The 21,937-nt window shown below is 43.5% G+C and overlaps 1 protein-coding gene across 1 annotated transcript in view; it reads left to right on the top strand.

Moving 5' to 3' along the window:
* The window catches only part of NHS (NHS actin remodeling regulator), a 248,272-nt gene that overhangs the window by 224,485 nt on the left and 1,850 nt on the right, over positions 1-21,937 (top strand). The window contains exons 2-7 of the mRNA XM_058864667.1: positions 678-830; positions 3,013-3,143; positions 11,741-11,803; positions 13,999-14,191; positions 17,352-17,483; positions 18,734-21,691. Coding sequence (XP_058720650.1) covers positions 678-830; positions 3,013-3,143; positions 11,741-11,803; positions 13,999-14,191; positions 17,352-17,483; positions 18,734-21,691 — 3,630 coding nt within the window. The remainder of the gene's footprint in view (positions 1-677; positions 831-3,012; positions 3,144-11,740; positions 11,804-13,998; positions 14,192-17,351; positions 17,484-18,733; positions 21,692-21,937) is intronic.

Genomic DNA, 21,937 nt, shown 5'->3' with positions numbered 1-21,937 from the left:
TGAGAAATTCTCTCAACCCTTTAGTGGACTTGATTCATATGATTTTCAGGGCCAGACTTCTGGGATTTCTCTTTAAGAGGAACTGAAGTGTTCCTGTCCCTCATAAGTTGCTGTCTATTAAAGGAACCTCTTTTGATAGGTGACAGTCAAAGTATCTCAGCAGGGCAAGCAGTTAATCTCAGTCATTATGCCCTAGAAGGCAGTGAACTTGCCACCTGTGTCAGAAACTAGTTGTGTGTAACGTGATGTAGTGAAAGAACGCATTGGCAGGAGAATGAGTAAATTGAAGACCTATTCCTCCCACAGCCTTTGCTCAAAATGTCACTGAAATGGAAAGATTGTGTAGCTTCTTTGCATTTTTGTTTTGCTGTCTATAAAAAGATTATCCCTTAGGTCCATTTATAGAAAAAGCTGTTGTAGTATCATTTCACCTGCTTGCCTCTATAGAGCCATTTGGAATCTGGTAAAAGGGCATTGCCTAAAGGCTAACTGGTATAACATGATGTGGAAACACAGAGAAGATAATGTTTGCTGCTATTTGAGGGAGTAAAGGTACTCTAACAAACCCAGTGCCAGTTCTTGACAATGCTGTTCCATGCAAGAGCCTTTCCTTTTCAGCTAGGTTGATGGAAGAGAGACTAGAAGTCTTATGCTGCACTCTATTTTTCATCCTACAGCTGTCTCCAACCTTGATGCAGAGAGCAAACTGAGTGTCTATTACCGAGCGCCTTGGCATCAGCAAAGAAACATCTTTCTCCCCTCCACCAGACCGCCCTGCGTGGAGGAGCTGCACCACCACGCCAAGCAGCACCTGCGAGCCTTGCGCAGAGGTAGGTGCCACCCATGCTCCAGCCCCACACGCATAACACCTCCTCATGGCCCACTGCAGGCAGCAGAAGGATGCTCAGGCACAAGCACACACAGCTGTGGGCACTGATCTACACTGGGACTTAGGTACTCATGCTAAGAATCACAGAACTGTAGAATCACTGAACGGTTTGGGTTTGAAGGGACCTTACAGACTATCTAGTCCCAGCCTTCTTCACAAGGGCTGAAACTAGAGCCCGGTGGTATTAGTCACCACAAAAACAGAGCTGTCTGCTCAGGGTTTCCAAGCATGATACTGGAGGATGCTTGTGTCCTTCAAGAGTGGCAGCTGAAAGTCAGGTGATAGATGTCCTGGACAGCTTGGAAGGGTTGGGCAGGTCTCCCTTTCCCAGGCTAGGGAACATTTTCTGACATTGCCTAGCAAACTGCAGACCTGTGGTCTCAAAGCAACACAGAGAGGAAGCAAGAGCAACAGGGTCATAACTACCAGGTCACAACCTGGATCCTTGCCATAAAGAGAATTTACTAGATGCAAACATCTGGATGGTCCTACAATAGCACATTAAAGAGAAGACAAAAGATGGGGAAAGGTCAGTTTTCACTGGGAACCTAACCAAGGGAAAATTATTACCAGGACTTAAGACAAAGCAAGCAAACAAGCCTGAATTTCTTCTGTGCCATAAGGAGAGGGAAAATCCATGCAGGTCTTGCTTAAAATGTTCAGCAGAAGCCTCCTGCCTTGAAGCATTTTGCACCAACAGCTCTAATTGCCTTATTTATTACTGTTATTAGCTTATAATAATAATCGATTACTTAGAACTGCAGAGCATCTGTTAGCTGGGTAAGATGTTGCAATTAATTACCACATTTGACTGTCTCTACAGGTTTTAGGTCAGGATCACACTGTGGATGCAGTATGTCTTCATAGCATGGCAGAGAGTGATACAGCCAAATTGCATCCACAGTAGTGCTGGAGTAGAGCAGAAGTTCTTTTCTGTTCTCAGCAGCTCTGCTTTGCAGTTGTCCCAGAACCAGGCTGATCTTTGCCTGCCATCTTGTGGGCAGGAGAACTCCTGACAGCAGCATGGCAAGGCAGCTCCAGAAAATGTCTCATCATTTTAAAGTTACAAATCTCAGTTTTGGCAATTTCCCATCCTCCATAATTAATGGCAGCTGTTCAGGTTCAGCAGGCAGCTTTTCAAGTGCTGCTTTATCTTATTTTCCAAATAACTGCATATATGGGGATGAAATTTTAGTCTGAAATTTACTCTAAACATATTTATTGTGTCTCAACTCCCTCATCTATCAGAATTTCGTTATCTCTTTATCTGTTCAACCAGGAGTAATTAAAACTAAATTTTAGGTCACAAAACAGCTATCCTAGCAGCAAATATCATTGACTGGACCACAGCTAGTCGAACAGGTGAATATATGATCTCCTTTCAGCAGCGCTCCATGCAGACAGCAATTATCAAATTGTCACCTAAAATTAGAGATGAGAAGTCCACGAACATTCTCCATTCATTCAGAAGGTTCCAGAGACTTGGGACTGATGCTGGAAGAGGATTGAATATTGTGAGCCCATGCTGAAGGAAGACTACTGTGGGCCCAGTGTGGATAAAGATCTTGACCTTCCCAGGATGATGTCCTTCATGCTGGAACCTGAGCATTACCATTGCAACAACCTTCATGATGTGAAGTTAATGCTCAGGACTTACCACTGCCATGCCAAAATCCCACCTGGAGCTATGTTTGCTTTTTCCCCTCTGAGCAATATATTTTATGTGGGTAGAATGCAGGCATAGTTATTGCATCTCAATATTTCAAGGCAATAGGAGCTGCACGTTCCTGTTAGAAGTCAGGCCTTGGGCCTCAAGTGCCTAGAAGGTAGCTCCATTGTCTCTTGGGATCAATGGTATAAATCTCATTTGAGACAATTCAGCTGCAGCACCTATGCTGGGGTGCATTGTATGGGCATTGCTCTTCTGGGCACACCATGTCCAGTAAGTGCCTCTCCCCTTCAGTTGTAATAGGGATCATTTGTGCCAGTCCCTGGGGAACAGAAGAACCTTTGTCTTTGGAGTCCACTGTTCTGTACCTGTCTCTGTTGTGCTGTTAATAGAGATATTTGTATGTTTTTTTAACATTTTGAAAGACTTATATCTTCTTTCTCATCCATAACAGAGCATCGAAGCCGAGGTGATAACAGAGAGCAAAAAGTCCAAGGCCCCATTGCTGTGGTGGCTCCCCCCTTTCCTCCCTTCCCTGCAATCTGCCAAAAGAGGCAAGCGATAAAGGACCGGCATTTGATACCAGTAAGTCTTTCACTACAGCTACCACATACAAATACATTTTCAGCACGATGGGACCTAAGAGTGACAGTGCTTCACAAGTGCCCCCTCCCCAAGCTGGTGCAGCTACAACAGAGCTGGCCTTAAAGACTGTCAGCAGGGTACCACAGGTCACAGCTTCCAGCAGACAGCCCCAGTGTGGCTGTTCTCAATCAGAAACCTCTAATTTTTCACCCGTGGACAGCGCACATTCACACTCCTCCACAAGTCCTCCACATTCACCACTCAGGCTGTGCAGGTAGCACTTTGAGGACCCTCCCATAATTTCAGAAAGTGCTGTAATTTCAACCCTGGCATTAGCATTGTCAGGAGCCAAGAGCTCAAGGGCTTTGAGTGCTGGCTTGAGTCTTGTGTATGTGCAGGAGGTTCAGGAGCATGACCCCAGCCACAAGGAGATACACTTTCCATTGTCCTGTTTTGCAGCGTTCATCTCCATGCAGTTTTTTAGATGTTTCACGTCTCACACATGTCATTGCAACCAGCCAAGCAGGAACTCCAGCTGAAGATCTGGTCCTGTATGTCTGTGCTGACTTGCCACTGCTGCATAGATTTGAAATCGAGTTAGTGTTGGCAATATGGTATTTATCATTGTTAGAGGAAATGTACTAGATTGACAACTTTGATTAGGTCGGTAATTCCCACTGACTTCAGCTGGACTTTGGTATTTCTGTGGCTCTGGGTGTTTTACTCACGGAAGTGTCATAGTAGCTATGTTTTGCCCTGTACTAAGAGCCATTACATTATTTAGAAGGTGTAGGTCAGACCTGGACTTGGCTTTTAAGTGAGGCGTTTGTCTAATGCCAGCCCTCAGTCAGGTGGTAAGAGATGTGTTCTGCACCTGCCAGTTCAGGGACACTGGCATCTCAAGAGATGCTACACCTGTGAGCACACTTATAAGCTCAGTGATGATTCAGTAACCACAATAAATCATCGCTTACTTAGCTTAAAAATCCAACTGCATTCATCCTAATCCATTATATTAGCCATATTTAAGTACTATAATGCTAAAGCACTCACAATGTAAAAGACTCTGTAAATGAGTCACACCTGCCCAGGGACCAGAACATCAGTCAATCAGTCCACAGGAAAAGTTTTGTTTCACATTTAAAAAACATTAAATACGTAATAAGATTTGCATTAGTTTGACTGTTCTGGCTTTTTGGCTGCTTATCTGGTTAATTTTGAGGACAGCATCACCATCACCGCAGGCTTTGAACAGGTTAAATTTTCAGGCCTTAGGATTCAACTTGATGGAGACACCCTGATGTTAAAGGATATCATAGAAAATAGTTGGAAGACAGAAAGAAGTAACAGGATTATCTGTTTCTTCTTTATAAGTCATCATCAAAGCTAGCACTGTTGTAGGGTCATTGAAAGGTAAAGGGAAGATGATGCCATGTTAAGGATCAGAACTAGTTACAGATGAGTTTGGACAGGCTATTGAACATAAAGCTGTCTTAGCATCAGATGGGGAACAAGGCATCTCTTTTGAAATTGCATACACAGTGCTTAAAGGCCTGAATCTTTGCTGTGTTTGGAAAACAACCAGTGCATTTTATACATTACTCCCATCTGTGGAACACAAAAACAAATAGTGAGCAACTGAGTCCTGTATTAGTTGACAAAATTAAGCCATGCTGAATGCAGATGTCTTGGCTATATCTGAAAGTCCACCTTTTTCTTTTCAAGAAGGAAAATATTAAGCTTTGTGCCCACCCATATCAGACCTCGTTTTGGAAGCTGACTGGGTTCAGTGTTCCCCTAAGGAGAAGCAAACAAGAGCTCTTGGAGGGTTCTTGTTCTACTGATTTCAAGGCATCTGGCAATGTTCTGCTTTGGAAATTGCAAATACACAGTGCCCAGAGTACTTCAAAGTGCTTTGACCGATTTCTGAGAAAACCCCTTGTCAATGGGGCAACTTAAAAATTGAAAGAGAATAAGGCCAGATGAAGCTGCACGTGAATGTTCTGTCTGGCAGAGGTTAATCAGAGATTGTTACAAGACACTGCTAACTGATATTGTGCCAGCCTTCATGATATAATGATACCATTACAAGAGAAAGTTGAGAATGCTGTTATTGGCTAGCTTGCTCTTTTTGGCATAAGTTTTTTTTTTACCAACATCTGCAAAAGTTTATCTGCTTCAGGGACTGCCGCTAATGTCTGATAACTGATTCCAGCTGATGGTATCATCTAGTCATCAATGAACTAAAGATGTTAGATCCACATGAATTTTTATTCTTGGCATAGCAGTATGTTGTGTATTCCACTCTTCTGGTGCATTGGGAAGGTGCCGAAGGGAGCAATGCTACACAACCAAAAGAGCCCCCTTTTGTGTTTCTTTTAAATTAGGAAAGAGATCAACAAGAATCTGAGAAATTTGTGGAAGTTACAGAGTCTGACTTTTCCAAACTGACTATCTAAGTTAAATCCATGTATTAAGATACTCAAATAAGAAACCTGATTTTGAGGAATGTTCAAATTACAACTGTGACACCTGTGGGAACTACCACTGCTGAAAGTTACTGAGAAAACAGGTCACTTATATCTGAGGCAAGGTTCCCTATGTGTATACCTTTTGGCTACTGTTAACAATTAGGTGGCTATGAGCTCTTCCTATGAGCTTGCCTATTGTATAGAAAAACTAGAGAAAATCATTCACAACAGATGAAGATTCACTCTTAATCACAACTCCGTTTACAGGGAGAAAGATGCCAAAGTCCCACAGATTCCAAGAAAGGACAAATGAATTCAAGTTCAAAGCAAGTAATGCCAGTGTAAATGGGTCTGGAAAGACATTTTGGACTGTTCCATCACGAGATCATTTTGTTGTGGAGAAAGAGTACAGAACTAGAAATGGAATAGGCTTCTTCATGTCTACTCTTGCTACAGGAAATTCCCTGATTTGGCTGATGAAATGTCCACTTAGCCCAAAAGCTCTCAGGAAAGAGTATAAGAACAGGCATAGTTTTTGCTGTTTATTGTCCCATAATTTATCCCTCCAGTTTCATACAGAAACCGGCTACAGAGTTCCTGGGCCAGAGATCAAACACAGAATAATAGCCACCAAAGAACCTCTCTGTGTTGACTCTGAAACTTGTTTAATATGATCTTTTAGCAAATTTGCACCTTGAGCCTCAACAGCATCCTGTGACAATGACTTTAAAAATCTGTATGAAAATGTAGATTTTGTTTGTTTCAAACTCAATTCTTCATAATTTCATCATATCCCTTCTGGTTCTCAGGTTATGTGAAACAGTAAGCATTACTTTTTCATTCCCTTTGTCCATGGTTTTGCAGACATGACTTAACTTTCCTATCCATTCCATTTATTTTTAAAGCTGAAAAACTGGTATACTTAGTCACTCTCTACACTAAAGAAATATACAACCAAACACTTTTAAAAGTATCATTCATTCAGGCATTTTTGCCAATGAAGAAGAAGAAGAAAAAGCCCAACTCAAACCAGAAATAATCTGAGAAGAGTATGAAAAAGTTATGGATTTGCCAAAATGAGGAAAATATTTCGTACACATGTTCCCATGACAACCCTGCCTGTAGTACTGCTGAGGCCAGTCACTGAGTGTGAAGATGCTGTGTCATTCCAACTGCATTTCAGACTTCTCTTGCATTTTTTCTGCATTTTTTCTTTCTTGGGTTTCCCCAAGTCCAGCCAGCAAGGCTCTGAAATTTCTGTATTCCAGTTCAGAACGTTGTGGGACCACACTTTCTCATTTCCCACTTGGCTCAGCTGTTATAATGAAACCAAGGAGATGGAGCAAGGAATTCAGTATCTGGAAATTTACGCTCACAATTGCACAAATTTCAGTGTCAGTTTATTCATAATTATAATCTGAGCAGGGATCTAAGGGACAAGAAGCAGGAGGTTTTTCTCCAGACAGGGTTTTTCTGTCCCTGAGGCCTCAGCCAGAGCAAATGTGAAGGGAAAATAATGCATTGGGTAATTTTATTCCATCTCCTTGCCATTTCAAAATTATTCCCAATGGTTTGCTCTGGGGTGCTTTGTGCAGCAAAGGGAAGGAAGTACAACTGAATATACTAACTTTCACAGAGTTTTGTGCTGAAGGCAGGTGAAGCCTCAGTAAGAAGCAACTGGGACAGGCATGAGTTGGGCTCTGCACTTTCTGCATGCAAATCCTGCCTGAAGCTGGTAGAAATAAAACCTACCTGACTTTATTCATCAGAATGAACTTGTATAGCACCATTTGTGCAATGAGCCTAATACCTACAACCCTGTATTGTGGGATGTTTATTTTGTACCTTTGTCTGCTGAAATGCTATATGTGGTATGACTTCTGTCACAAAACATGTCTTAGTTTTGTCTTTACCTTGTCAAAACACTGGAGCCGTACATTAATCGCAGTACTTTAGCTGATTGCATTTGTGATGCTCCAAAAGAAAAGAAAACACCCACAAGAAGATAAAATAAAAACTTGAGGAGAATGAAACATACAGATATATAAACACTGGGAGCAGGCAGGTGAGCAGGGTTGTGATTTGCAGCAAAAATAGCAGGGCCAGAAGTATTCCCATTATTTTCTCTTCAGCATCAGTTCACTGTGTAAGAAAGATGCAGTATAGTTACAAATTTCTAATTAACTGTGCTCCAAAAATACTGGAAAGCTGGTACCCTTTTACTAGTATTTCTTCTACTTTCTCTAGACCTTCAGGTTTTTCTATCATGTAAATAAATACCATTTTCCTTAACTGCTGTGAGTTAAGGAAGCATTTCACAGGCAGAGGGAGGGAAACACAAAGGTTTCAGAGCCCCAGGAGTCAGTACTGTACTCATGTGAATGTGGGAGTGAACACTAGTTCACATTTATTCTACATGTTGATTTTTTAGTGCATGAATGACTGTTCCTAAATGAGATGTCAGGATGTACTGTTCATCTTATTTCTATGCTTCCATAGGGTGAAAGCAAACTGTATGTATGTTCTGTTTGCTGGAGACAACAGAATATATAAAGCTTGCAGATGCTGAAGCAACAGCTCTGCTTGGGTGAATATCACCCATGAGGTTATTCTGGGAGGGAAACTTTCTCCACCTACTGCAATAGAAGCCTGAAGTCAGAAACCATATTGAACCCTTATGCTTTTTGTTAGCTGCAGCTTTTAGGCAGCAGGAGTCAGAAATAATCCCCTGGAGAATAGCACTGTGCAGAAGCATGTACCAGCCACCTCCTGCCCTCACCAAGGCTGTGCCAGCCCTGTGCTGCTGGGGGCTGTGACTCTGCCACCTAAATCTCTTGTGAGATAACACCTTGCCTGCCTGATCAAACACAGCTGAGGGGGAAGGATCAACTCAGCCATGTCTAAATTCAACAAACGTGTTGAAGATAAATGCTCTTGATGAGACTTTAGCATTCTCAATCATTAATTAACTGAGGAAAAATTGTTTCTTCATTCTTGGGTTTATGTTTTTCCTATCACCGTTGCACTGTGTTCCATAGGCCTTGTGCACTAACTTTGAAATCTCAGAATCTCCTGTAATCACTGTAGGTAAGGCAGGCTAGGTACATGATATAACACAAATTACGCTTCTTGAATCAGTCTTTCCTATATGTTGAAGATGCTGAACACCAGTCGTGTCTCAGAGCTTTGGGGGATGGAAAAGAGAAGAGGGGCAGATGTGGCATTTTTGTCCTGTTACTGACCTGTTCATTTCCTTCTCCAGATCCCAGCTCTGGAACAATAAATGGGGCAGACTCATGAATTGTCAGGCTGGCATGTTTGTCGACTGCTGATTTGCTTATTTTTCACTGTCCTGGTGATACTTTAGGGTTTTAATTCATTAAAATGGTTAATGATGAGTCCTGACTTACCTATGTTCTAGTAATGCTCCTCCTAAAATCAGGGTGAGAGTGTTCAGGGGTGCTTCATCTCAGCCCAAGTGCTGAAAGAAGGTGAGCTGAATTGCTCCTTAGCAGAGCCACTATCTCTTTCTCTATAGGGGAAGCTCTGTTGACTAGTCAGACTTGGACATCTGACTATTTTGTTGTAGCACACAGAAACCAAAGACTTTCACGTTAAAGTGACATGGAGCACTGAGAAATCAGGTCACGTGCATATGCAACAAGATTTTTACTGCAAGGCAGTTTCACGAGCACAATGGCATCTCTGCAAATGAGGTTGATGGGATAGCTCAGGAAATAAAAATGTTCACATATGTCAGTGACAAATCCCCATTCAAGCAATTATGCACCAGTTTAGTTTCAAAGCAATCTTAGCCCATTAAAGAAAAATGCACACTTCTAAAGTATTCTGGCTTTGTATTTAACAGAATGATTATCACTGTTTCTGTTTGCAAAGCACACCCACACAAAAGAAATTCACTTTTAAAACTGCCTAACTACGGATTTGCCCATCAGACCAGAACAGCCTTGGGTTTATAATAATAATTTCTTGCTTAATTATGTGTTTACTTAGTACATTTAGAGATATTCTGGTTTTCTGAGTGAATGAGAACTTCTGAAAAGCAGCAGCTCACTGCCTCCCCCAGCATGGAGGTGTTGAAATGCTGAGGCTGCTGCTCTGTGCCAGCATGCCTCAGCTGCCCCAATAATAGGCACCACATGGAAACAGGCACTAAGTGACCTCAGGACCCCTTGGCAAGGCAGTGGTAGCACCAGCTTTCTCAGGAGCACAACTGTGACAGCAGAAACTGAACTTTTGCTGGTCACCTTCATTTTTGTCCTATCTCTGATGATACGAACTTACCTAGGAGGTTTGTCCTGCCATGCTTAAGCAGGGACCTGAGCCTCTGGCACATCAAAGAATGGCTGTAGGTACATGGAAGCAGACAGGTGTTCTCTCTGAGGCACCTGGCAGAGTGGCACACAGGTGAGGTAGGGTAGGTGCTGCACTGATAGGACAGAAAGATGGGTAACCTCATATTGCTTGTCTTGACTGTAGCCCATACTGGGGTCTCTGAGACCAAAGCTGAGGTCCTGCTGTTTCTCTCCTGGACTGGTTTGCCCCTGAGTGGCTTGTGCATGTAGCTGTGCTTGAAGCTCAGGGCAGGGGGTCCCTCCTGTCCTCATCTCTTTATGCACTGACAATCACAGGCCGTGGGATATTGCAAGGATTTTTATATTCTGAACTCTTGTCACCTCAGCAGCATTAGTCTGCCTGTGTCCTGACCGTCCCCAGAGATCCTCTAGGACCTTCCATGAGGAAGTTGAATTTCAAGCATCCTGGTACCTGCAGTCAGTCTGCTTAGAGCAGGTGACTGGAAACTTGATCAGAGGACCAAGCGTGGTATCATCCTTAGGTATGTGAGGAGTAAGCAGACTGAAATTGTTGATATATTCAGTACCTCCACAGCCCTCATTGCATGAACAGAGGTGCTTTCCTGAGATAAGGATTTTTTCCAGCTTGGAAGAACTGTCTGGGCAGAAACTAAGCTGCTGGAAATGTCTCCTGCTCTGGTCTCCTATAAGCTGTATGGACAGCTCATCTGGAGGCTTCCCATGGGCACATGGGAACCAGGGAAAAGCAGAAGTTGTATATCTAGGAAGAGCCCTAGGTATACAAGATGCAGGATTAGGCCTTTTGAGACTCGCTACAACTTTTTGTCTTGAGAGGAGACCATATAATGCAGAATCTTTCAAACTGAGGTTTGTCCATCTGTCACAGCAGTGTTGATAATGGTTGATAATGACCGGGAGGAAAAACATTCATAGAATTATTTGGCATTATTAGCCTGCTAACTAATACATGGAGAAATAACAACCCCTACCAAGAAACACGTGCTAGAGATTTCCAGAGTTTTCAACAGACCTGTTTTCTTTATCTCTTTTTTTTATTTCCTATTTCAAAAGAAGTCAGTTGTCCTTCACTCATTGATTTTGAAAATTGGATGTTGCCACAGACAAACCAGTTTCTGACAGAAGAAGATTTTGGATGTGTAGGGATTCAGCAAGACGCAGGACATTCTGGCAATTGCTATTCGTCCTTTCAAGTGTTACAAAAAATGACAAAAAGCCAATTGATCACTGTCACCCTGTCACAATGATTGCAAACTTAGAGACATAGTGATATCATCAGAAGCACGTAGCAATTAATGTATTTGATAAATCACCATCAGCATCATTATTTATATCCATTTGCTTAAAACTGAAGAAATGAAAAAAAATCCCTTAAATTATGAAATAATTTACATTTATGTAATTGGATATGTATCTTGTACTGCTTCTGCTCCAGGCAGAACAGTATGAGTTACCAAATCAATACAAGGCATTCTTGGGACAATTTAAGCATGTCTGTACAAGGAGGCTGAACCAATTTCACTGCACTTTTGTCTAATCCAAAACCAGCTAAGCTAATCCAAACTAAGCAAAACCAGCACTGACTTCACAGGGTTCCAAACCAATCTGTTGTGGGGAATAATAAACCCATCAATAGGAAACTGGGTGAAAATCTCTGCTCATTTTGGCTCTGATGCTAATTTATCCAGACAAAAATTATGTGCTTTTACAAGAATTGTTTTGTGTATGTTTTTAATTTTAATTTTTTTTTTCCCACATTTCACATTTATAGTTTAACAGCACCCGTTCGCCCTCCCCAATTGAGTGTTGCCACATGACCCCCTGGAGTAGAAAGGTACTGGAAAAACAAGCAATCCTCAATTAACAGCCCTGTCTCACTCTTCTCCCTTCCAGATCCTAACCCTTCCTCTTGCTTGCTTTTCACTCGCTAACTTTACTGCGCTAAAAGAAGCCATTTCTGTTTTTCTCATTCAGTAAGACACAATAATAACTTTTTTCCCCCCTTCTTTCATTCTTTCATTCTTCACACCTTGGATGGGTTTCAGGAGCTCAAGGCCACAAAGCTGCCTCCCCCTATCACTCTGTTAAAAGGCCTGAACTCAGACAGGCTCAATAGCGTTAGCAATAGCATTTAATTCTCTTGCCATGTTTTGCAACTCCCCCTTCTTTTTTTCCAAAATGGTAAGAAATGGTTTAGACAATGCTACACGGACAGCAGGTATTTATTCTCTGGCCATTTGGTGATGCCACTGTTTGGAGAGCAGGAGCTCTGGCAGCCAGGGTTGCTTCACCCACTTTGTCCAGCACTTCTTTGTCATCCAGGGAAGGATGAATTCGGCAACGAATGCAGTGTGTGTGTGTGTCTGTGTGTCTGTGTCTGTGTGTCTGTGTCTGTGTCCCCACGTGCCTGTGCGTGTGTGCAAGGGTGGGTTTTTTTGCATGCATGCATCAAACTTAGGGCGGGGGGGGGGGGGCAGTTACCTAGGAAACAAAGTCTTTTGTGCTTGAAGTTTATATGAGCTATTCACGTCTGCCGGGAATCGGCACAAAAGCTGCAGGCAGAAAGAAGGCTGCAATGTTTGACTGAAATCCTACGTGGGAAAAGAGGGTTTTCTGCGGGCGGGAGAAGAGGAAACGTGTGTTGTCTTGGGTCTGGGGGTGCTGCAGGAGGTGACACTGACGAGGTAAGTAAGTGCCCTCCAACAGTTTAAATAGCTGCAGAGTTAAGATCTTTAATGCTTTTGGGGATGGGACGTAAATGCTGTTTGGCAAGCCAGAGATGGTTAATTCCCCCGGGATTTGTGAGGAGCCTGGGCGGAGGAATGGCAGAAGTACAATGGCAGACAGGGCATGATCCTGCGGTGTTCAACACCCACCTGCTCAATGCTCTGCCATGGCAATGTAGAGCAACATTTCATCTTTGCCCTGTTTGCTACTGAAACTAAAACTGGCAAATAAAGTGTAAACAGCAGGCATGAAGGAGGGAAGGCTGGTAGTTAAGCAGCTGGGAATTCAAGACTGAAGAGAAAGCCGGTCTGAAAGGGATTTCACTTCATTTTTAAAAAAGTAAGAGGCAGACAGATGTCCTGAGCTGGCCAAACAGTTATCACGGCTTACAGAAGAATGTATTAATAGAAGAAGGGAGGAAAATTAGGCAGAAGAAGGTAAAGGTAAGTGTTTCTCCCCTCTGCCCCTGCAAACAAAACAGAAACTTTTTTTTTTTTTGCAAACAAAGAGACCCCCCCAGACCCAAACTGGCAGCCAACACCACATGAAAACGCACTTGCTTTATTTCTCTTTGCAAGACAGGGTATTGGGGGATTTGTTGTTTCTTCCAAAAGAAAACAAACCGTCTGTGTTTCTTCCATGCTGTTTACTTTTCTCTCTGTTTCTTCATTTTCAGCATCTAGCACTTCTTGTAGTATGCTATAAAAATATGCATGGTTTCTAAACAACCTTTTCAATTTCTCCTTGTGCTGGCTACTCTTTTCTTTAGTTGTTGTCCCCCTGTCCCAGCACTGTCAACACCTGGCACTTCTCACCGCACAGGTGTTGGATGGCTGTACCACGGTCTGCTCTTGGTTGTCGTTTGTACAAAATGAAATGCAAATGGTTATTCTGAAGTATGGAGGGGTCTTCTTTAAAACTTCGGACCTTCTGATGCTTGAATGAATGGTTATATGAGGCCAGTTGCAGTTGCAAATGAGAACCCACATGTCTGATGCTTGTGGTAACTGAGGACACGCTTGCCATGGCTATGCACAGATGCAGGATGTGCTCCTTTTGACAGAGGAGATGGCCTGTAAATGTCACTGTAAATGTGCTGACTTACAGTATCCTGAGATGTTTTTCTCCTATTAGCAGGATGTTAAGTTTTCACTGGAGAATGGCTGGTGCTGTGTGATTTAGTTAGAACAATTCTCTTGTGCATCCCTGTAATTGATTTCTGATTTGTGTGTCTGCTTTGTTTCAAAATTAGCCTGGTGTGCCTGATTGGGAGACACTGATTTTGAATGTATTCATTTGCAGTCCCATCCACCAGAGGACGAAGATACAGATGTCATGTTAGGGCAGAGGCCGAAAAATCCAATACATAATATCCCTTCTACACTGGATAAACAAACCAATTGGAGTAAAGCACTACCTCTCCCAACTCCAGAGGAGAAAATGAAACAAGATGCCCAAGTGATTTCTTCTTGCATTATCCCCATCAATGTCACTGGTACAAATCTCTTCTATTTCTTTTTGTATTTATTGCATGGTTCAAGGGAAGTCAAGTACTGATTTTGTTTAATTTATTTGAAATCACGGGATTGTGCAGCCTGGGGGCAAAAACCCTAGCTTGAAGATTTCTGAAAGACAGTGGGCTAAATTCATCCCTTATGTGTGACTGCTGGAGTCGCTGAAGCTGCATCTAGGATTGATTTGGCCCATATTTTCAGAGTCATGTTATATGGTGTAACATAACCCTAGTTCCCCGTATAAACAATGTACTTTTGTTGTGTATATAACCTACAATCTGTATTAACAAAGACCTCAAATAACTTTTTGAATGTAGCTGACTGAAATAATGCAGAAAGCCACCAAAATTAATCATATGATTATCATGTGTAGCAGGAGAAGAGAAACTAGAGAATGTAGGCTACTATTTGCAGTGCTTTAAACATGCAAGGCATGAATGTGTAGCATGCAAACCATCGCTCTGAGATCTCTTTACATGCAGCTATGCTGAAGGTATAGTAATGGCATTTTCTTTTATTCCTATAACATTTGAATATATTTGACTAGATTTATTTGAAGGAGAACTTGTTTATAGAAGCAGCAGGTATATCACTTATTAAATGTGATAGATGACTTATTTCCAGAATCAAAAATCAGGCTGTTTTTCTCTCTTTCTCTTTTTCTCTTTCTTTCCTTCCAGAGGGCTATGGTAAACATAAAGTTGATCTGAGTTTTTCTCAAAAATATTTTCAAGTACCAAGTTTTGATTAACTTAAGAGCATAAAGTGGGCTAACTTTCACAGTTATAGACTTCAATGTAAACAATCAGGAAAAAAGCAGGGGGCTTTCAGTTAACCTTCATTCTCCAGAGAAAATATTTGTGTTTAATTCTATTTTCCCAGTAACTGGCGGGTTGGGGTAAGGTCACAGCCCCTCATTTCCCATTGTTCTTCCCCACGTCTATCAGTGGTTCACAAACCTTCCTGCAAGACAAGCTGTAGGATTCACCGTGGTGCTGGAGGGGGTTGTAGGCCCACAGTCCAGCTTCAGCTCACAACCAAGGCTTTGGGGCTTACAGCATCATGGTGACAAGTCCCCATGTGCTCCATCGTCAGCTGTGCAAATCCTCCCAGTGACAGCAGCACAGCACCAGTTCCCCTCTGGCCTGGCAGAGGAGTGACACTGCACAGTGCCACCAGCTCTGCCACCGTGTGGAGGTGGCAGCCAGGGGTGGGTGTCCCTTTCTCCAGGACAGTGCTCTGGCCACAGGACAGGCAGCTGGGTGGCAGAATGGCCTGCATACGCCCTACTGGGCTGCAGGTTGGGAGCCAGCTGGTCAAGGTCGTAGGTTCCCACAGAACCCACAGAAAGTCATAGATAATGTGGCATATTTCCATGAGGTAAAGTTAATGATAAAATGATGCTCCTTCTTGTTTCTATATATGACCCTAACCAGTGCAGGCTTCCTAACAGGGCTATTGTCACTTAGTGCTGCCAGAGGACAGTTAGGTCTGGGACCAATGTTAACTTTTCCAGTAATAGCCATTTTTGCCTAGACTCCACCTGCCATACATTGGAACCAAATTTCCACTGATCAGTTTTACAGATCAAGAATGGTATGTAATCTTCTGGATGTTTATGTGTATCATTCTCATTAGCACTAATGGGAATAATTTGTATGCATCACGGGGAAGAAATACCCTCTTCCACTTTCCTCTCGGAGATGACCCCCGTGCATCTGGCACACAGAGCATGTTCAGCTAACTCACAGTTGCTGGAAAACCAGCAATGATGCTGATTGATTTTTTGTTTCAAAGAGTTTGCTTTTAGTTCTCTGTTTTTGTTTTTTAAGCTCCTCCCAACCCTGAGAAATGTTCACTTCTTTGAAAATGATTGTTGTTGGAGTTTACGGCACTTTTGTTCCATATTAAAGAAAGTTCTTCCTCTGCTTATTCCAGGGGCATTGGTGGTTACAGGACATCTGTCTGAAGCCTCTATTTCACTGTAGTAGATTTCAAGAAGAACTTTTACAAGAAAGTTACTTTTTAATGTTTTACATTGTTATGTAATGTAATATGTATGTGTATGTCTGTGTATAATTATGTTTTCTATAATTATACGCTATTAAAATAGAGCTTCTTATCAGGATTTTTTTTTTCCCTTTTGTTTGCTTTAGTTTGTTCGTTTTTCTTAAGATTACAAACCACTGTACCAGCAATCCTTATGTTAGTGTTTTTATGGACCTGGCACATTTTTTCCTACGTGTCCCATGTCAGCTTTAGAGAGCATGAGTGAGTGTACAGTTGTGCAAAAAGCCAGTGCAGATGGGTTTTTGTGTTAAACAGTGTAAAATCACACTGAAAGACACTTCCCTTTGCTAATGCCATGGAAACATGAAAGAAAAAAACTGAATTCTCACCTATTCTGTAGAAGGTGGTCATAAACAAACATACGCAAGAACTTGAGCTTCTAAATCTAAACAGAGAATCTTGATTGCGTGACCTGAGCTGACTCCCACTGTGCGCTGTGCACATGGGAAAATCAGGCCACTTCCTGATGTGTGCAAGCAAATAGCAGTTCCCCGTTAATGTCACTCTTAGTCATGTGTCATTGTCACAAAGAATGCTCTCTAAACTTGCATGGTGACTTGGCCCCATTTTAGCTGTCTCCTTCCTTTCTGAAATGTTAGCTCCCTTGGCATATTGGTCTCCTAAGAAGCACCCAACTACTACAATATGGCATTATAACCTTAAAATGTTTTCTTACACTTAGTTGCTAAAAATAAGTCAGGCTACAGCTGAAAAGATAATGCTTTGCAGACAAGTTACTGTCATTGTCCCTATGACAGATGGATAAATAGCTATAAGAAAGATGCCCTGCTACCAAGAGCTCTCTATTCGCCTTCTTTATTTTCTTTCCTTTTTCTGTTCTTTTTCTTTTCATGCCTTCTGTTATTTTTGGCAGACCAGGCTGCTGAGGGGGAGCTGGAATTAGATGTAAAACTGTGATATACTGTGATATAATTTACATAAGAGCTACATAAGGGCTCCCTTATGTTTATTCACAGGCTTAATCCAAGCTCACATACCTCCACTGTGTTCCAGCCATGAAAATTTGTTTACTATTTCTAAAGGCTAATGAGACCTATTTATGGGTTGCAGGAGTTGGTTTTGACAGAGAGGCTAGTATACGCTGCTCTCTTGTTCATTCACAATCTGTACTACAGCGGAGACGAAAGTTGAGGAGGAGGAAAACCATCTCTGGCATCCCCAGAAGAGTGCAACAAGAAATAGGTGTAGTATAAATACAAATCTTCCATAGATAGCTTTCTAACCAACTTAAATTGCAGGGATATGAGCTGGTAGTTAGCCTTCCAAAGAAACAAAACCTTGAAAGTGTAAATGCTTGTGGAGTTTAGGAATGATATGTTTTGTTCTTTTGATTTACTACAGTAAGAAAAGCTATATTACTCCATATGGCCTTGAAGTACTGGGGCCTTACTGAGTAATATAGATGTACGTGTTCAGCTCTTATCGTGTAAATGTTAATCAGTTCTTTTTTTCTTTTTCATTTTATTTCTGTTATGAACCCATAGTTAATGTGCATAAAAAGTAACTAGATTAAGTGAAAGTTTTTTCTTGCGTCAGGGGAGCTTAAGGTAAAGAACTGACAGATGTTACTCCACAAAGTGATGATGAGTTGTCACAACAGCTGGATAACTTAGATGAGTGGATGAATATCTACCATAGATACAGCTGCTGGTATCCTATGGGAGCTTTGCTAAACTTTTATTTTATTTATCACACTCCTTGATTCCTTCCTATTATTCTTTATCGTCAAGAATATTTGCCTTAAATCTATCAAATTACTTCGCTTTTTGTCAGGGTAAATTAGAAGCAACTCTGTTGGGGGCAAATTCAATGTGAAATTCTTATTAACTCAAAACAAAACTAACAGAATTGTTATTTCTTAATGTTCATCTGCACCTGAAGATGGCTCTGGTGTTTTGGTCGGTTGCCATGAAACTTGATTGGAAGCAGAAGAAATGTGTTTATCATAGGGAATAAGCAATCAGAGAACCTATGAAAGATCCTTTTGTCTTGCAAATATTCTTGATAGTAAAGAAGCAGATAATGGAAATTCTGAACAGACAGGTAGGCGAAACAGAATTATTTTTAGAAGCTTATGGAGTGTTTTGTCCAGCGGCCACTCCTGAAAACTTTAAGTAGCTGAAATAGTCATAAAAAACTGAAAACTTAGTATTTGTCTTAAAATTTAGCACAGCAAGCTCAGATCTACTTCGAAAATGCATTGCAGAAGTCATGTTGCAGAACTAGGAGAATTTTCCTACCTCATTGGCAGGAGGTCTGCCTTATAAATTCTTTATAAGAATTTAAGAACTAAACTTAAATTTGGTCCAATGCTCAGAAAGATTAAAAAATAAAGAATACAGCAGATAATGCTTCTTGGTTGCTCTGCGGGTTGTCTCTTGCCAGGAAATGTGGAGCTCTCTCCCACTCACCCAGCTTTCCATGTGTCCTAGATTCAGACGAGTCGCCAGTGGCGAGAGAGCGCAATGTGATTGTGCACACAAACCCAGAATTCTCTGGCTCCAGCAACAGGAGGTTGGGGACCCGGGACTCAGAGTGCCAGACAGAAGAAATCCTGATAGCTGCTCCCTCCCGGCGACGGATCCGTGCCCAGCGGGGGCAGAGTGTTGTTGCCTCCCTCTCCCACTCCACTGGCAACATCTTGGTGCTGGCGGACAACGGGGATGCGGTCTTTGCTGCTGCTGTGAGCAACCGCATCCGCTCGCGGAGCCTTCCTCGCGAGGGCGCCCGGGCCAGCGAGGGCCATCAGGATGCCACCACCAAGAGTGCAGGGTATGAAGTGGAGCACTTCCTAGCTGGTCAGGACAGGATCCCGAAAAACGGGAAGGAGATCTTGAGTAAGCAGGGCTCACAGGAGTGCCAGCCCATTGGTTTAACTTGTCCTCAGCACCTGCATAGCCCCGAACACAGCATCAGCGAGAGGGGGAGATCGCGGCTGTCAAGGATGGTCGATTCAGGCAGCTGTGAAATTTCATCCAACTCAGACACCTTCGGGAGCCCAATTCACTCCATCTCCACAGCAGGAGTCCTGCTCAGCAGCCACATGGACCAGAAAGATGACCACCAGTCCTCCAGTGGCAACTGGAGTGGGAGCAGCTCCACCTGTCCCTCCCAGACATCTGAAACCATTCCTCCTGCTGCCTCTCCTCCGCTAACAGGCTCTTCACACTGTGACTCCGAGCTGTCACTCAATACTGCTCCCAATGCCAACGAGGACTCCAATGTCTTCATCACAGAGCAGTTTGGTGACCACACAGACAAGGTCAGGGGCCACAGGGCGAGCTCCTTCACGTCCACTGTGGCAGATTTACTGGATGACCCCAACAACAGCAACACGAGCGACAGTGAGTGGAACTACCTGCACCATCACCATGATGCCTCCTGTCGCCAGGATTTCAGCCCTGAGCGCCCAAAGGCGGACAGCCTGGGATGTCCCAGCTTTACCAGCATGGCCACCTATGACAGCTTCCTCGAAAAGACCCCCTCTGACAAGGCAGACACTAGCTCACACTTCTCTGTGGATACTGAAGGATACTATACCTCCATGCACTTTGACTGCGGTCTGAAGGGTAATAAAAGCTACATTTGCAACTATGCAGCCCCAGGCTCTGAGAGTGGTCAGACCGGGAGCATGAGTTCCAGCCTAGCTGACTGTGCCTGGCAGGAGTGTGTGAGCCACAGGACGCAGACACGGCAGTGCATCTCACTGAAGAAACCAAAGGCAAAGCCAGCCCCACCAAAACGCAGCTCGTCTTTGAGGAAATCAGAGGGCAGCACCGACCTTCCTGACAAGAAAGAACCAAAGATCAGTGGTGGGCAGCATGTCTCTCACACTGCCAGGGAAATGAAGCTGCCCCTTGAGTTTTCAAACACACCTTCCCGAGCGGAAGGCCCCAGCCTGCCAGCCAAACAGGAGCTTCCCTGGCCAAACCAGGGTGATGGTGGGTTAAAGGACACTCCATTTGACACCGCTGATATCCCCTCCTTTAAAGATGAAGGTGCTGAACAACCTCACTATGCAGACCTCTGGCTTCTGAATGACTTGAAATCTAGTGATCCTTACAGGTCCTTGTCCAATTCAAGCACTGCTACGGGTACTACAGTCATAGAGTGCATCAAGTCACCAGAGAGCTCTGAATCCCAAACATCTCAGTCTGGGTCACGAGCTACAACCCCATCCCTCCCCTCTGTTGATAATGAGTTTAAGCTGGCCTCCCCAGAGAAGTTGGCAGGGTTAGCCTCACCCTCCAGTGGGTACTCCAGCCAGTCAGAGACGCCCACCTCTTCTTTTCCAACAGCTTTCTTTTCAGGACCATTGTCTCCAGGGGGGAGCAAGAGGAAGCCGAAAGTTCCAGAGAGGAAGTCATCGCTGCAGCAGCCACTCTCAAAAGATGGCACTGCCTCAGTGAGCAAAGACCTTGAACTTCCAATTATACCTCCTACTCACCTTGACCTAAGTGCTCTTCACAATGTCTTGAGCAAGCCCTTCGCTCACAGGCACCAGCTGCATACCTTTAGCCACAGCAAGCAGAGTGCAGTCGGGGAAGCCCTGCAGCCCAGCCCTCCCTCTGCCCTCGCCATCACACCCTCTGTTCTCAAGTCTGTCCACCTCCGGGCAGTCAACAAGCCTGAAGGAGTGAAACATAAAGGCAGCACCCCAGACCTGCTCTGCATACAGGAGTCCACCTTGATGGCAACCGAGGTCTCTCCAGGCAAAATGAGGCCGCTCTTAGCTAAGAAACCAGTATCACGCCAGTACTCTACAGATGAGGCCATAATGCTGTACATTGACACTTCCCCAGCAGAAGCAGGCCCTGGAAAACCACCTTTAGAGAAAAGCTCCTCTTTTGGTGGGCAGAATAGCTGTGAGCGAGAAGCTGTAACTTCAGCAAGCATGGGTCTGGTTGAAATCAAACCTGGGAAGGACCAAACACACCTGGCCATTGAACACTTACCAGAAAGCTCTCTGAATGAGACATGTGCCGTTCCCATGGATGGCTTTGAGAAGGGCTCAGCTGTCCCCACTGGTGATGATGAAACAAAGAAACCTGCCCAGGGAGCAGAAACAATGCACGACCTTCAGCAAGTTCAGGCTCAGCAAGAGCTCTCCGCAGGCAGCGAGGGGAAGGTGGAAGCTGGGCCTGTGGATGAAAGCCCGGCTCAGGCTGAGGGACTGGCCATCACCTATCAGTTAAAGCACCAACCCGATGTAAGCCACCATGTGCCTGGGAATATCAGCTATGAAGCAGAGATGGAAGCAGTGGATTCACTCAGTGAAGAGGGCTGCAAGCAGGAAAATGATATCACATCAGGTATCCCAACCAAAAGTGCCTCTGATGACAGCAGGGCAGACGAGACAGTAGGCGGCACAGATGAGCCTTCACTGAAAGGTCAGTTGGAAATTCTTTCTGTGTCATACCCAGACAGACAGCTTTGGACAGGGTGGTGGTGGAGTCAAAGCAGAGTGGCACATCAGTTTATCTCTGTGGGTTTAAGCATGGACTCCTCTATGTCTGTTAGCTGGCCAGCCAGCCCAAAGCTATTTACACTTTTCCAAAGTATTCAGACTGTATTTGATATTTGTATTGTATTTTGATATTTATTTCCTCCCTTGTGCTGTATTTCAGCTGAAAAGA

This window comes from Poecile atricapillus, chromosome 1, assembly GCF_030490865.1.
Source record: "Poecile atricapillus isolate bPoeAtr1 chromosome 1, bPoeAtr1.hap1, whole genome shotgun sequence".
Lineage (NCBI taxonomy): Eukaryota > Metazoa > Chordata > Aves > Passeriformes > Paridae > Poecile > Poecile atricapillus.
Note: the sequence above shows the minus strand (reverse complement) of the source record. Positions and strands in the feature narration are given on the sequence as shown.